The sequence below is a fragment of the Aspergillus terreus genome, genomic scaffold, assembly GCF_000149615.1.
Source record: "Aspergillus terreus NIH2624 scaffold_17 genomic scaffold, whole genome shotgun sequence".
Classification (NCBI taxonomy): Eukaryota; Fungi; Ascomycota; class Eurotiomycetes; order Eurotiales; family Aspergillaceae; genus Aspergillus; species Aspergillus terreus.
This window is the reverse complement of record NT_165940.1, coordinates 84684-97371: the sequence shown is the minus strand read 5'-3', so window position 1 is coordinate 97371 and position 12688 is coordinate 84684. Positions and strand designations below refer to the sequence as shown.

General features: G+C 51.8%; 5 protein-coding genes across 5 annotated transcripts; 3 read left to right on the top strand and 2 right to left on the bottom strand.

The window, feature by feature from the left end:
• Positions 1 to 29: 29 nt before the first annotated feature.
• On the top strand, positions 30 to 2453 carry ATEG_10249 (uncharacterized protein; the record flags this gene model as incomplete). The annotated part of the gene is made up of 5 exons (XM_001218596.1): positions 30 to 155; positions 210 to 604; positions 663 to 938; positions 1010 to 1543; positions 1715 to 2453. The coding sequence occupies 5 exons, from the start codon at positions 30 to 32 to the stop codon at positions 2451 to 2453; spliced, it is 2070 nt and encodes a 689-aa protein (XP_001218597.1).
• A 74-nt stretch (positions 2454 to 2527) lies between these two features.
• On the bottom strand, positions 2528 to 4645 carry ATEG_10248 (MFS transporter; the record flags this gene model as incomplete). Its single annotated transcript, XM_001218595.1, has 6 exons — positions 2528 to 2562; positions 2748 to 3432; positions 3498 to 3922; positions 3957 to 3994; positions 4118 to 4137; positions 4322 to 4645. 6 exons carry the CDS (start codon positions 4643 to 4645, stop codon positions 2528 to 2530), a joined length of 1527 nt encoding a protein of 508 aa, XP_001218596.1.
• Positions 4646 to 6159: 1514 nt separating this feature from the next.
• On the top strand, positions 6160 to 7764 carry ATEG_10247 (potassium channel family protein; the record flags this gene model as incomplete). The annotated part of the gene is made up of 1 exon (XM_001218594.1): positions 6160 to 7764. One exon carries the CDS (start codon positions 6160 to 6162, stop codon positions 7762 to 7764), a length of 1605 nt encoding a protein of 534 aa, XP_001218595.1.
• A 990-nt stretch (positions 7765 to 8754) lies between these two features.
• ATEG_10246 (cytochrome and DOMON domain-containing protein) lies at positions 8755 to 10275 on the top strand (the record flags this gene model as incomplete). Its single annotated transcript, XM_001218593.1, has 3 exons — positions 8755 to 8797; positions 8895 to 9140; positions 9200 to 10275. The coding sequence occupies 3 exons, from the start codon at positions 8755 to 8757 to the stop codon at positions 10273 to 10275; spliced, it is 1365 nt and encodes a 454-aa protein (XP_001218594.1).
• Positions 10276 to 10612: 337 nt separating this feature from the next.
• On the bottom strand, positions 10613 to 12499 carry ATEG_10245 (fungal specific transcription factor domain-containing protein; the record flags this gene model as incomplete). The annotated part of the gene is made up of 6 exons (XM_001218592.1): positions 10613 to 11171; positions 11214 to 11425; positions 11462 to 12070; positions 12240 to 12302; positions 12368 to 12376; positions 12446 to 12499. The coding sequence occupies 6 exons, from the start codon at positions 12497 to 12499 to the stop codon at positions 10613 to 10615; spliced, it is 1506 nt and encodes a 501-aa protein (XP_001218593.1).
• Between the last annotated feature and the right edge of the window lie 189 nt (positions 12500 to 12688).

The following is a 12688-nucleotide window of genomic DNA, read 5'->3' as shown; positions in this document are numbered from 1 at the left end:
AAAGAGATCACCGTCTCAGCCAGTGAAACATGTCTACCGCGTCTTCCAGACCCACGATCAGCGGGAGCGGGACTGAGAGAAGCGTGTCCTTGTACCAACTGAGTAGGCTAAAGACGAAACTTGGAGAGAATGACTGGACCGGTCCTCCTTTCAATGTATTGGAATGTCGCCGGAGCTATTGATCCAGGATCCGCTGATACCATTTTCAGGTGATTTATGCGGGAATTGCGGCTCGGTTTAGCCGCCTGCTTGGAACGACTATCGCGATTGCTGTGCGTGATTCCTCGTACTTGCTCGACTTCGCTCAGTACACCTATTCTATGAGCAATCAAAGCGATGATAAGGCAGGAATCACCCAGTTTATTATAGAGAAGGTGAGGGATTATCAGGGAGAGCATGGCGAGAAGCTGATAGGCTTGGCCATGCCATCCGACCTGGCAGAACGGTGCCCGGATCTGTGCTCACGCCTGTGGTCCGAACTGGATATCATCCCTATCGTGCTCCGCAAGTCGGAGGAGAAGGTGAGCTGGGGTATGTTTGAAGAACACTTACCACAGAGACCATTGGATGAACACACCGAGTCTATTGCGAGAAAATGCATCCGGTGAGTGCCTTCCTCCTTAAAGACTACGATAGAATCTCACTGCGACATCAACTCGCAGATTCTTTGGCCCCGCCCATGCTCCGGTCCCCGAAATTGGTGTCCGAGGCCTCGTTGAGGTAGATGCTGCCTTCCACGTGCGGATTACGACTCTTGCAGACTATGAGAAAACCGTAGGAACTGCTACCTGGGCAGCAATAGAAAAGTACGCGAGTGACCTGCAGAAACGGAGGGTAAAGATCGCCTTCTTCAGCGCTACTCCACAAGGTGGTGGTGTCGCTCTGATGCGCCACGCAATGGTCCGTTTCGCAAATGCACTCGGGGTCGACCTTAGATGGTAATGCTCCGTCTCCATTTCAACTCTCGGTGACCGGTCTAGTTTTCTGGCATCTGCTCAAGCCTCCTCAGGTATGTCCCCAAGCCAAGACATGGCATTTTCCGAATCACGAAGAACAACCATAATATACTGCAGGGGGTCGCAGCCCCTGGCGTCCGGTTCACCGCCGCAGACAAGGATTTACTTCGGGATTGGGTGATTGACAATGCGGAACGTTGCTGGTTCAAGGGAACGCCTTTTCCTCCGTGGTTTCAACAGATTGCCCCTCACCTCTATACATGGGTCAGTCGGCATGGCCCGCCCCCACCGGACTGGTTTCAAAAGAACGGCCCGCTAGTACCACCCTGGGAGGGGGGTGCCGATGTCGTAGTCATCGACGACCCCCAAATGCCATGGCTCATCCCACTTATCAAGGCTCACAGCCCACAGCGGCCTGTCATTTACCGCAGTCATATCCAGATACGAAGCGACCTAGTCGACACACCCGGCACTGCCCAGGCAGAGGCTTGGGGACTCATGTGGGACGCGATCAAAGAAGCAGACATCTTCGTGAGCCATCCTGTTTCTGCGTTTGTTCCGCGGATTGTACCCAGGCAGAAGCTTGGGTATATGCCTGCGTCAACGGACTGGTTAGACGGATTAAACAAACCCATGACCGACTGGACCGCTAGTCACTATGGTCGAATCTTCAATGCGAAATGCCGGGAGCAGTACATGCCAAACATAGAATATCCAAAGGGTTGGCCATCCATAGGCTCGTGCTAATCTGAAGATAGCTTCCGACTGACAACTGTGCTAGAGGATTATATAGTCCAGATCGCCCGGTTCGATCCGTCAAAAGGGATTCAAGATGTTCTTATATCGTACGAAAAATTTCATACGCATCTGGCCGCATGCTGTCCTGATCTGAAACCCCCTAAACTGCTCGTCTGCGGCCATGGGTCAGTAGATGACCCCGACGGCTCGGTTGTCTACGACGCTACCCTTGATTTCATCGCGCGACATCTGGCGCACATCCGGTCTATGATATGTGTCATGCGCATTGGCCCCAATGATCAAATGCTTAATTCTCTCTTGTCCAGAGCAAAGATTGCCATGCAACTTTCCACAAGGGAGGGGTTTGAGGTGAAAGTGTCAGAAGCACTGCATATGGGAAAGCCAGTGATCGCGACTCTCGCCGGTGGTATTCTGCTTCAGATCCAGCACGGTAAAAGCGGATTTCTCGTGAAACCTGGAGATACAGACGCAGTGAGTCAATATCTGTTCGCGCTATATACTGACCATGAGATGTATGATCGTATGAGTCAGTGTGCGGCGAACAGCGTAAGTGACGAGGTAAGCACCGTCGGTAACAGCCTCTCATGGCTTTATCTGGCGTCCAAGTTGTCACAGGGCGAGCACATCCAGCCTGGTGGGCGCTGGATAAATGACATGGCTCGCGAGGATGCAGGTGAGCCATATGCCCCTGAGGAGCAGAGGCTCAAGCGAACGGTAGCAGGTTGCGAAGGGTCGTGAGTGGAAGAAGCATTCTGTTGTGGCAAAATCTTGAATTCGCTTTTCATTTGTATTTGGTTTTCTGATCTTCGATTCTATGGTGTAGTCTGTATTGACAGTTCGCTTATTACTAGCAAGGGTTGTATATCATTACGGCGAGAAAACACGGCTTGAAGCCAAGAGAAGACTGTCTTATAGCAAAAAAAAAAAAAAAAAAAAAAAAAAAAAAAGGTCACCCACACTTCTCCTTCCGTCATCCAAGCAAGGATGTCAGGGACGTCCTGTGGCGCTTGGGGAAACCCCCTTGCTACTTACCATGCTGGGCATATTTGCTTCTCATCCGGATCCTCTCCCCGTAAGTATACAACAAAAAAGGATATGGCATGAACACCACAGTCAAACAACCAAGCAATGTACAAGCCCAGCCAACACCCAAATTATGAAACATCTGGGACGCAAACAGGGGAAAACCACCGCCAAACGATGATCTTAGGAAGTCGTTTCCGGCAAGGACTGAGGCTGCGTATTTCGGATACGCCTGTGTCTCGTAGCAGAAAATGCTGTTAAAGATAAGGTATCCCCCGATGGCAAAGAGCGCGGAAGCAAGAATAGGCGCAATCCAATGAATACTTGCGAAGTTGCCAGTCCAACCAAACCAGAAAAGAGAGATCGGTAGACACACAGCCCCAAGACACGCCGGAGGGAGATGTTCTTCGGGGGAGAGGTAGCCGTCCGGATCGACATGTTTCGATTGCCAGCGGTATTTCCAATAGAAGTATCCCGGAAGGGCAATGCATACAGCCCCTATCAGGATACCCAGGAATGCCAGCCCGTCTTCGCCTGGGTTGAAGCCACGTTTTTCCTCAAAAACGATCGGGAAGGCTTCGAACCAAATATACAGAATTCCGTAGATCAGCGCGATGTAAAGATTCATCAGAAGGACAATGGGTTCGAGGAAGCACAGGGCAAATGGACGGATGAGACATTCAAATAAGACATCCTATTGCCGACCTATTAGTTTGACTTTCCGAGGCGGAGCAAACGACGTCTCCGACGAAGGCTCACCCTGGAAGCTACCTGCGCGATCTCAATTTCGGGCCGGGAGGCATATTTCTGATCATTCGTGATCCGACGAATACGTCGTGCTCGACGACTCAGGATGTTGGGCGCAAAAGTCTCAGGTAGGAAGAAGAAGAGAATCACCAGGGTAGCTCCAGACATCCAAAGCAGCTCCCAGATAGTCCACGTCCAGCCCTTGGCGGAGGCAGCAAACCCTCCCACGAGGGGACCCAGCACAGGAGCAGCAATGGCAAATGATGCCCAGATAGCAATCATATAATCGCGGACTTTGGGATCCCACATATCGCCAATGGAGGCTCCCCCCGTTGCGAGAACGGGCGACCCAAGGAATCCTGTTAGGAATCGAAAGGCCAGGAGCATGCCAAAGTTCTTTGCGTATATGACCGCGAATTGGAAGAAAACAAACACAACTAGTGTTGCAACATATACCGGACTCCGACCTACTGTGGGAAGCTCTGATATTGGAGCCCAGACCATGGGTCCTGCATAACACCTAGTTAGCACTCAATAAGATCCATGCAAAGTCTGTTAAATGGACTTAGCTCACCCAGTCCGTAGCCAACCACAAATAGTGTCAGACCGAGAAGTGCTGCTACGTTACTTACACCAAACTGCCCAGCCACACCTGGTACGCCAGGCGTGTAGATAGCAGACCCAATATAGATCGAAAATGTAAGCAGACAGACAAGGAGAGTGGTCAGCGTCTTTTTTGCGATACTCCAATTTTGAGGATTCTGCTAACATCAGCCCGGAATCCCGCCTTGATTAGCAGGGATACACCGTCCAAGTATTCTGTGACGGCTGCATACCTCGCTATCATCAGGCCCTCGCCAGCCAATTACCTCTGGCTGACCCTCCTTGACCCCATGCCATGGACCTGCCAAAACGCTTTTCAGAGGGGGTCGTTGCCGCCTCCGTCGAACAGCCTGCGACATAACCGTATGTAGGCTTTGCATCTCGTAAAAGTCTTCGCCCCTAAGCGGCGTCGAGCCTTCTTCCGCGTAGGCCTCTGGCGTCTGTAGATATCTCCGCCACGTAGAATCATCCATTTCCTCCGGGTACAGTAGGAGACTGTAACCGCTCAAGAAACGGACTAATTTGCCAAAAGCTGAGTCACGAATAGTCTCTATCATGGCATCTTTTTGTAGTGCATATGTTCGTTAGATAATCCCATAAATGAAAGTTGAAATCTTGCATGTTAGATTCAGAGTCACAGATTCAACCCAAAAATCTCTGCGTCCGGTAAGATACAAACAACACCATCTTAATATGAATGTCTTATGACAGCAAGCTCTCAGTCACACGGTCAGTATTTTGCGTGCCAATGACGTCTACTGTACAGACAATAAGCTGTGACGAACTGTTGTTGAGATATGTGGCGAAATTAGAGTTTCTCTTAACGTTTGTACCCAGCTTACTGACGGGTTCGATCTCCACAGTATTATTGCTTCGTAGCACCAAAAGGTTCGTTGATCTGTAGATGTGAGCGGACCGTCTCTGCGGCCTTTGTGTTCGAGACTGCTCGAATCCTGGGTAGACCACACCGCTGCCCACGATCCGATATTAGTGCATGTCTCAAGTAAGTTTAGTAGCCAGCGCCGATTATCTTAGGGTGAGTGTGGTTTACAATTGATTTGGGGTGAAGTAAACTGCGAACTCCATGGTCGTGGGTCCTAGGATATGTTCATTTGCATGTATTCACGGGGACTGGCTTTCCGTGCATCGTCGTCGACCAAAAGTACAACCGTTCTTCTACAAGGTAAGTGTTCCGGTTTTATCTGCGAGTTCTGCGTTCGTGGGCTTTTTCGATTACTGGCAACTGGTGGGGACGTCTTCGCGGGAGCGACTCGCAATTCTTTAGGTTTTGTATGCACGGCACTCTACATAGTGAAGCTAGCCTTCAGTTGGATACTATCCGGAAACTTAGTATACCTTAAGGGATACATGGGCCCAGGTCTGATGTGTAGACTAGAACCCAATTTCCAGTTAGATAATGTGGTAGAAGGCAAACTACACTTCAAGGAAAGCTTCCTCGGAGTGTCAGTGGCTTGATCGGTTTCCACCTTAGCTAGACTATGATGCACTTCCATTCAGAGGAGACGCCGTACCATCCAAACAGGGGAGATTTGAATTTTCCCAACTTCTCTCACGGGAAATTCCACCTGCCGTCGACCCAGTTCTGTCGGAGTAAGCGCTCATCCCTTCTTATGATGCCCTTATATAAATCATACGCCTTCATTTCAGGGAACGGTATGACGGATGTACACCCGCTCACAATCACCCAGTATGAAACGTGGCTAGTATTACCCACCACAACGAGCGCATACTAAACCGATTGTCGCCTTCTTCTCGACAAGATGTGGCTTGTGGTGGCAAGCTTCCCCGTTGTCTCTGTACTTCCCCTAATCCTTTGAATTTCAGGCAAAGTCGAGCTAACTTTCCCTCCAGGGAACATTTTGTGTCTTGGCCATAATATTCAATATTTGCGCTCTATCGCAAGGATGGCGAGAGATAATAGAAGCCAACGGAAGCATAAGAATCATATATCAGCCGGCTTGGTACGTTCAACATTTTGTCTTCTAAGATAATCAGCTACTTCGAATTGACTTATTAATCAAAACCATCAAGGGCTGTCACCCTAAAATCCATGTCATTGGCTATGGGCGTCATTGCTCATATCGTACTTCTGCTTACGATGATATCCAAACGTGATCCGGTCAAGGGATTTATCGTGACCGTACTATGCTGGTGTGCCTCAGCGATTACACTACTTAGTGTCATTGGTGTTATAGCTGGTCGCGACCTAACGGTGCAACCTCAGCAGACGCTGAGATATACGCAAAGCTTTTTCTATGGGACATTCGCGGCGGGCCTCTACTTAGTGATTGCTGTGTTGTTGGCAGCATACGCTGGCAATGTGCGCTCAGTACATCTCACCCACGAGGAACGGCGAACTATAGAATGCACGAGAATTATCTTGCGAGTGACGGCTTTCGGAGCCTTTCTGCTCGGGGGTGCTGCTGTCTACACGGCCATTGAAGGGTGGAGTCTTATGGATGCATTGTACTGGGCCGACTTTACCCTTCTAACCGTCGGTATTGGAAACATAGCTCCCAAAACTCACCTTGGGCGAAGCTTACTTTTCCCATACGTCTTTGCGGGGCTTATGAATGCGGGCCTAGTCATCAGCGCAATAAGTTCATTCACCGAAAGCATGAAGGAGCTGGGCATCAGGTTCAGGATTGCTGAACTGCGCCGTGATATGCAGAGCCGCCAACACATCAATGGACCTACTGGCAACAGTGGTAATGATAAGGGGAAGCAGCCGCGAGATCCGCCAACAGATACTTGGTACCCAATTAAAGCTGATATTTCGCGGTTGCAACGTATCAAACATGACTTATATCGGAGACACCGATGGATGACCTTAATCTTTTCCGGAATAGCTTGGTTCTTTCTTTGGCTGGTAAGTGCTGCTATCTTTGGTCGCTCCGAGAGAAGACAGGATTGGAGTTATTTCGCATCTCTTTATTTTACATTCACATCTCTGACCACGATCGGCTATGGTGATCTATACCCAACCAGCAATTTTGGAAAAGCATTCTTTGTGTTTTGGTCTCTCCTTGCTATTCCTGTGCTGACTAACCTTGTTGCTGCTATGGCACAATCGGGTTTTGAGGAGTTCACTTGTTTGCTACCCTATATATGGAGACTCAAAAGCTCCAGACTCCCGCATCAGCATGCACAAAGCAGGATGGATCCCAGTGCTCCCGGTGAGCGGGAGAAAGGGAATTCATTGTCAGGTCCACATGGTAGCAGTCATGTCTCCGGGCCCGCAGAGGCCAGGCAAACATATAGCAGTGGACCAAGCGGTAGTGCAACCTGTAAGGAAAGGGAGTCATGTGAACCACTTATACAAGCCGCTCAACGCTCCCTTTCTCTCGGCGAAGAAGCAAGCAAGCTCATCGCAGTTCTACAAAGCCCCTCTACTACCCACCTGGATCTTTCCAGTGAGTGGGCTACGATTCTCGCACTGCTCCATCCTGAAAGCAAGGAGGATAATGTGTTGGATGCCACGCCTATTACCAGTCCGTATCGACATACGACCTTGGCTGAACTGCTAGACTCCAACATGTCGGCCACGGAAAGAAGCAAGGAAATCCTATGGATGCTCGGGTATTTAGTGAACATGATTTGTTCAGATCTACGGGAGGGTTTGCAGGGACAACAGATTGATTCGCCGCACCCTTAAGAAAGTTCATTTATAGTAGTACTCATGATCTATTTGAGTCATACAGTAGTCAGTGAGATTTGCAGCGATTGCAAAACACCTGGATCAGAGACTATACTCTATACCAGCTACATTCCGTGACAAGTGTTTTGATCCGGTTACCAGAGAGATACCACGAGATGGACGGGGCGTCGCGTCGCAACGCCGTAAGGCCCTTGTCTTGGTTACTTCCAGGCTGGCTGCTTTGTTTGCAGGTGGCCGCAGGCATCTTCAACGGGACGTCCAGGAATGAGCCACTGGCTGACATTGACGCGTCATCACGAGCCGCGCGACCTCGAAGTCGACGGTCGTTGCGTTTCCTATAGGCTCACCGTCGACAGCGATGGCGCTTAAGGGTTGTTGCTTGGAAAATAGAAGCAGTCAGCGAGAGCTTGTGAACACGAGAAGTTCCGAGCACTGTCAAGCGGGTGTTTGATGGAGACTACTCTGCGCTGTTAGACCATTGCACGGAGAGGAAGTCTTCTCGGGATTGACCTCTTTCAATCACCGATACCATGGTAAGAGAAGGCTGTTGAAACCCCAATGCCGACGCATTGTCTCATGGAAACCAACCATGGTCCTAACCTGAGACCCACCGCCAGTCCCGGGGCAGTGCGTAGGCAGCGGTGATAACTTCGCGAAGGACGCCACCCCTTGAACACGACGAGTCCTAAAGATACCACGCGGCACTGTACAGGTGGCGTACCTTTCGATGACAGTTCCTGATAGGGCCCAGAGCCTGTACAACCCCCAGAATATAGAGTTCTGGGGCTGAACGAGGGCCAATGGCACTCGACATAATCGTCAGCAGCCAATTTCCCAAGCTTTGTCATCTTTGATGCGCCCGCTGTAAAGGCCGGGTGGCGCCCCAATGGGAATATATCGATCGATCAGGGTCGACTTTTTCTTCACTCGAATGCTTCACTCAAATGCTGTACTGAACTGTTACCGCACAGTGGGACGATCGCCAACATGTTACTAGCAACTCCACGTGCTTCGGCACTTGTTCTGTCGGGTTCGTCGGGTCCCACTGCTTGGCTCTCTTGGCATCTCCAGGGGTCCCCCTGTTTGGACGGGTTTGACGGCTTGGCTAACAAAGTGTTGCTCTTCAGGCATCCTCTCTCTACTAATCCCCCTTGTCGCTGCAACAACGAACTCGAATGCCGTGAGCATCTTCAATCTTCCCCTCCAGTCCAATACCGCCAACTACACATTCGCCCTGAACATCCCCGATGGCTCCACCGACCTCTACTTCCACCTTGCAGGCCCGACTGCATATTCGTGGATTGCAGTCGGAACGGGGAGCGAGATGGCAAACTCCATGATGTTTGTGATGTATTCGGATGCGGCTGGGACCAGTGAGCTTCTCCAGTCGCGAAAGCATTGTGCGTGTCGTGCTAACAAGTTTTCCTTACAGACGTCACGGTCAGCCCACGACTCTCTTCGGGAGAACAGGAACCAGTCTACTCACCTTCCATCACCATCGAACTCCTTGACGGAACGGGGATATACAATGGAATGATGACGGTGAACGCTCGTTGTTCAAACTGCACCTCTTGGAGTACTGGTTCGCTGGACTTGCGGTCTACCTCTCAACCATGGATTTTTGGCTTGGGACCGACTGGCAGTGTAGCGGCCATGCTGCAGAGCAACTCCAAGACTGCGAGTATTGAGAGGCACTCTGAATACGGTTCGTTGAAATGTTGGACTCGCCATTCCAAAAAGATCCATGATGTGCTGACCTGGTGTCGATTTGTAGGATCCTTCACGATGGACATGGTCCGAGCAACCGGTGGTTCCGGGGTCCTTCCCACTTCTTACAAAACTACAGTGGGCTCGGCAGTCAACGGCGAGATTTCAACTGACAGCAATTGGCCCAGTATCATCCACGCTTTGTGCCTCTGTGGAGCGCTCATCCTTCTGATGCCGACGGGTGTCGTCTTCCTCCGCATCTCGCCAGGGAGTGTGCGATGGCACTGGATCAATCAAAGTCTCGCAACGGTCATCGCCGGCATTGGCATTGCGATCGGATTCTATCTGAGCACAATGTACACAAAGTCGCAGTCCTACGGCTCGGCTCACCAAATTCTCGGAATCGTGGTGTTGCTCGCGATTGCGGCCCAGTGGGCTCTGGGGTTTTGGCATCACTACATGTACAAAAGAACTCAGTCGCCCACCCCGCTAGGTTCGGTTCACCGCTACTTTGGATACGTGATCTTCTTTGTGGCGATCCTGAATGGTGGCATTGGACTCACCTGGTCATACGCGTCCAAGTCCGTCGTCATCGGGTATTCGGTTGTCGTGGCCATCCTGGGCGCTGGCCTCATAGCCATCTTTGGCTGGGCCCGATGGATATCTGCGCGCGACCAGAAAGGCATGTCACGCAGCCCTTTCGAGTTACGGCCTCTCAAGCGCCGCGAGGATTCCGAAATCTGGCAGAGCGGCGACTCAGACAGACCGCCGGCTTATCACAACAACTACGACCGACTATGACCTTCCGACCTTCATGTGTATTGTCATTTGTGTGCATCTTTAAGACTGCCGAATATAAACTTTCTAAATATTCCCTGTGCATGATCACCCCAATCTCCTCCTTAACAACACCCCTGCATCCACAATAAGTTTCACACTCTGTAACATACTTGGTGACACGCCATCCCCGGGGATATGCATCCACTGGGTTAGCAGCTTTGCTAGATGAGGCCCCGTCTCCGCCACCTCGGGGGTCAAGCACCCCCGTAAAGCCGTCAACCGCGACGCAGCCAAGGTAATCAGCATCACACTTGCCATCCTATAACTTTATTAGCATGATCCTTGAGTTCAGGGTAGATTAGTCATACGACAACGAGCAGATCCACGTATCCACCAGCACCGTATGTGGATAGCTCCTCAGGTTCTGCGCATGCAGCCAGCACGCCTCGAGGCAGACCTGGCACCCTTCAAAGAGCTGGGGCGGGAAATTGTCTACCGTTGCGGTGGCAGTCATGGAGAGCGCCCAGGTGAGGTACGGGCGGTAGATGACGCTCTTGCAGGTGAGGTAGCGCTGGCGGAGGAACGCGCCAGCGGTGCAGGCCAGCGGGCGGAGGTCGACGGCGAATTGAAACGGCGGAGGGAGGAGGTCCTTCCATTCCTCGAGCTGGTGAGCGAGTTCGGCGACGACGGAGGGGAACTGGTGGTTATCAAAGGCGACGCCGGTGTCGCGCGCGTAGAGAAGGTTGTGGACGCGGTTGAGGAGCCGGCGCATGGAGATGCAGGCGAGAAAGTAGAGGGAGGATTGTTCCTCGTCGTTTTGCGATAGGTGCGTCTGGAACTCGCCGGGCAGGGGCACGGATGACTCGATGTCAGCGATGCCCGTTTGAGGGAGTGCGGAGAGTTCGGCGAGGTAGTCACTTCTCTGGTCAGCTGATGCTGATATTCAAGGAGGTGCATACCTTTCTAGGATGTAACAGGACCAGAAGATCCGACGAAGGCATTCTTGCTCTGCGAGGTTGGCGTCGGGGGGATTGTATGCTAAGAGGAGACGGCATTTGGCGGCAGTGGCGTGAATAAACGACCATGCTTGTAGAGGACGCTGGAGGAATGCAAAGAAGATGCTAGAATAGTCAGAAGGTGTCAACGCCTTGGTATGACGGGGAGCCGGGATCTACGCTGTAAAGAATAGAGATTGGACTGCATCCACCGTGCACTCGGCCTGCGCTAGGTAGATCTTTTTGAATGCGCAGTCAAAATAGAGCTGGCCCATCGCGCACCGATGACTACGGAGCTCCAGCTCGTCCGAGTCCGGATCTTCATGTTCCTCGTACGAGCGGACCAGTTCACTTGTGCAGCCCAGGGCCATTACCAAAAGAGCCAGACAAGACTTGACGCTGTCGGCGAACATGCCCGCAGCTATGTGCACTTGTACCTCGGCCGCCTGGGCTACCGACATGGTGGGATACCAAAAATTGACGTTGCGCTGGAAACTCTGCACCACGCGGTCTATTTCGCTGCGGCTGGCATAGGGATGCACCGTTGTTGCACGAGGCGCGAGTGGCGCACGGCTGGACTCCAGGTGAAAGACGGAAAGACTGTGATCTTTGCGCAGGGACGGGAAGTCATCAAAGTGCGGCCAGGCGAGGATCGACTCGGTGGTGGAGGCATGAAAGGCTGACAGCGTGGCATTGGACATGTGGTCTCCCGGACTGTCGGGGCGGTGGCCCACGTTGATCGTGGAAGGCGAGATGATGGCCGTGGGAGATGTATGATACTGCGACGAGGCTTTACCGTCCAGCATTCCCGACACCCTGGCCTAGGCGGGTCAGTGGAAGGAATGCATTCACGACAGGGAGAGCTACTAATTGGGCCGACAAATCTTGCAGCAATCGCTCGGAGCGAGCGGCCACCTCCAGAATTAAGTCGCTTTTGTTCTTGCTGGAGCGGGTCAGGCACTGCACCATCAATGCATTGGAGGGACATACTGACGGGACTGCCTCGGTGCCGTAGACACATTCCTCGCCGGTGTTGGCGCATGTTGTGCAGGGCTGCCGGCCATCGCATCTGCCTACTCAGCTCTACTCCTAATCGACCGGACACGGAGAAGACATACCTCACTTTTCTGTATCGACAGGAGTCACACTGGCTGCTGATTAGCATGGGTCACCCAACTGGGAAAGGTCGAGCAAACCGCATGGGAAGTTCTCTTGCGCTTCCGATATTCGGGCGTCTCCTCTAGCGACATGATAAACTATTTTAGTGAAAAGGAACCGAATCACCAAGCGGAAAGAATCTAGTAAGACACAGTGCATAAAGGAACCAGCGCGATGGACCGGAAATGAAGACTGAGGATCTTCCCCCCACATTCCTCACAGTCTCTCCCCGCCTCGGCCAAGCACGGGCCAGCAAGAGTTCCCCAGAAAAGGCAGGATCA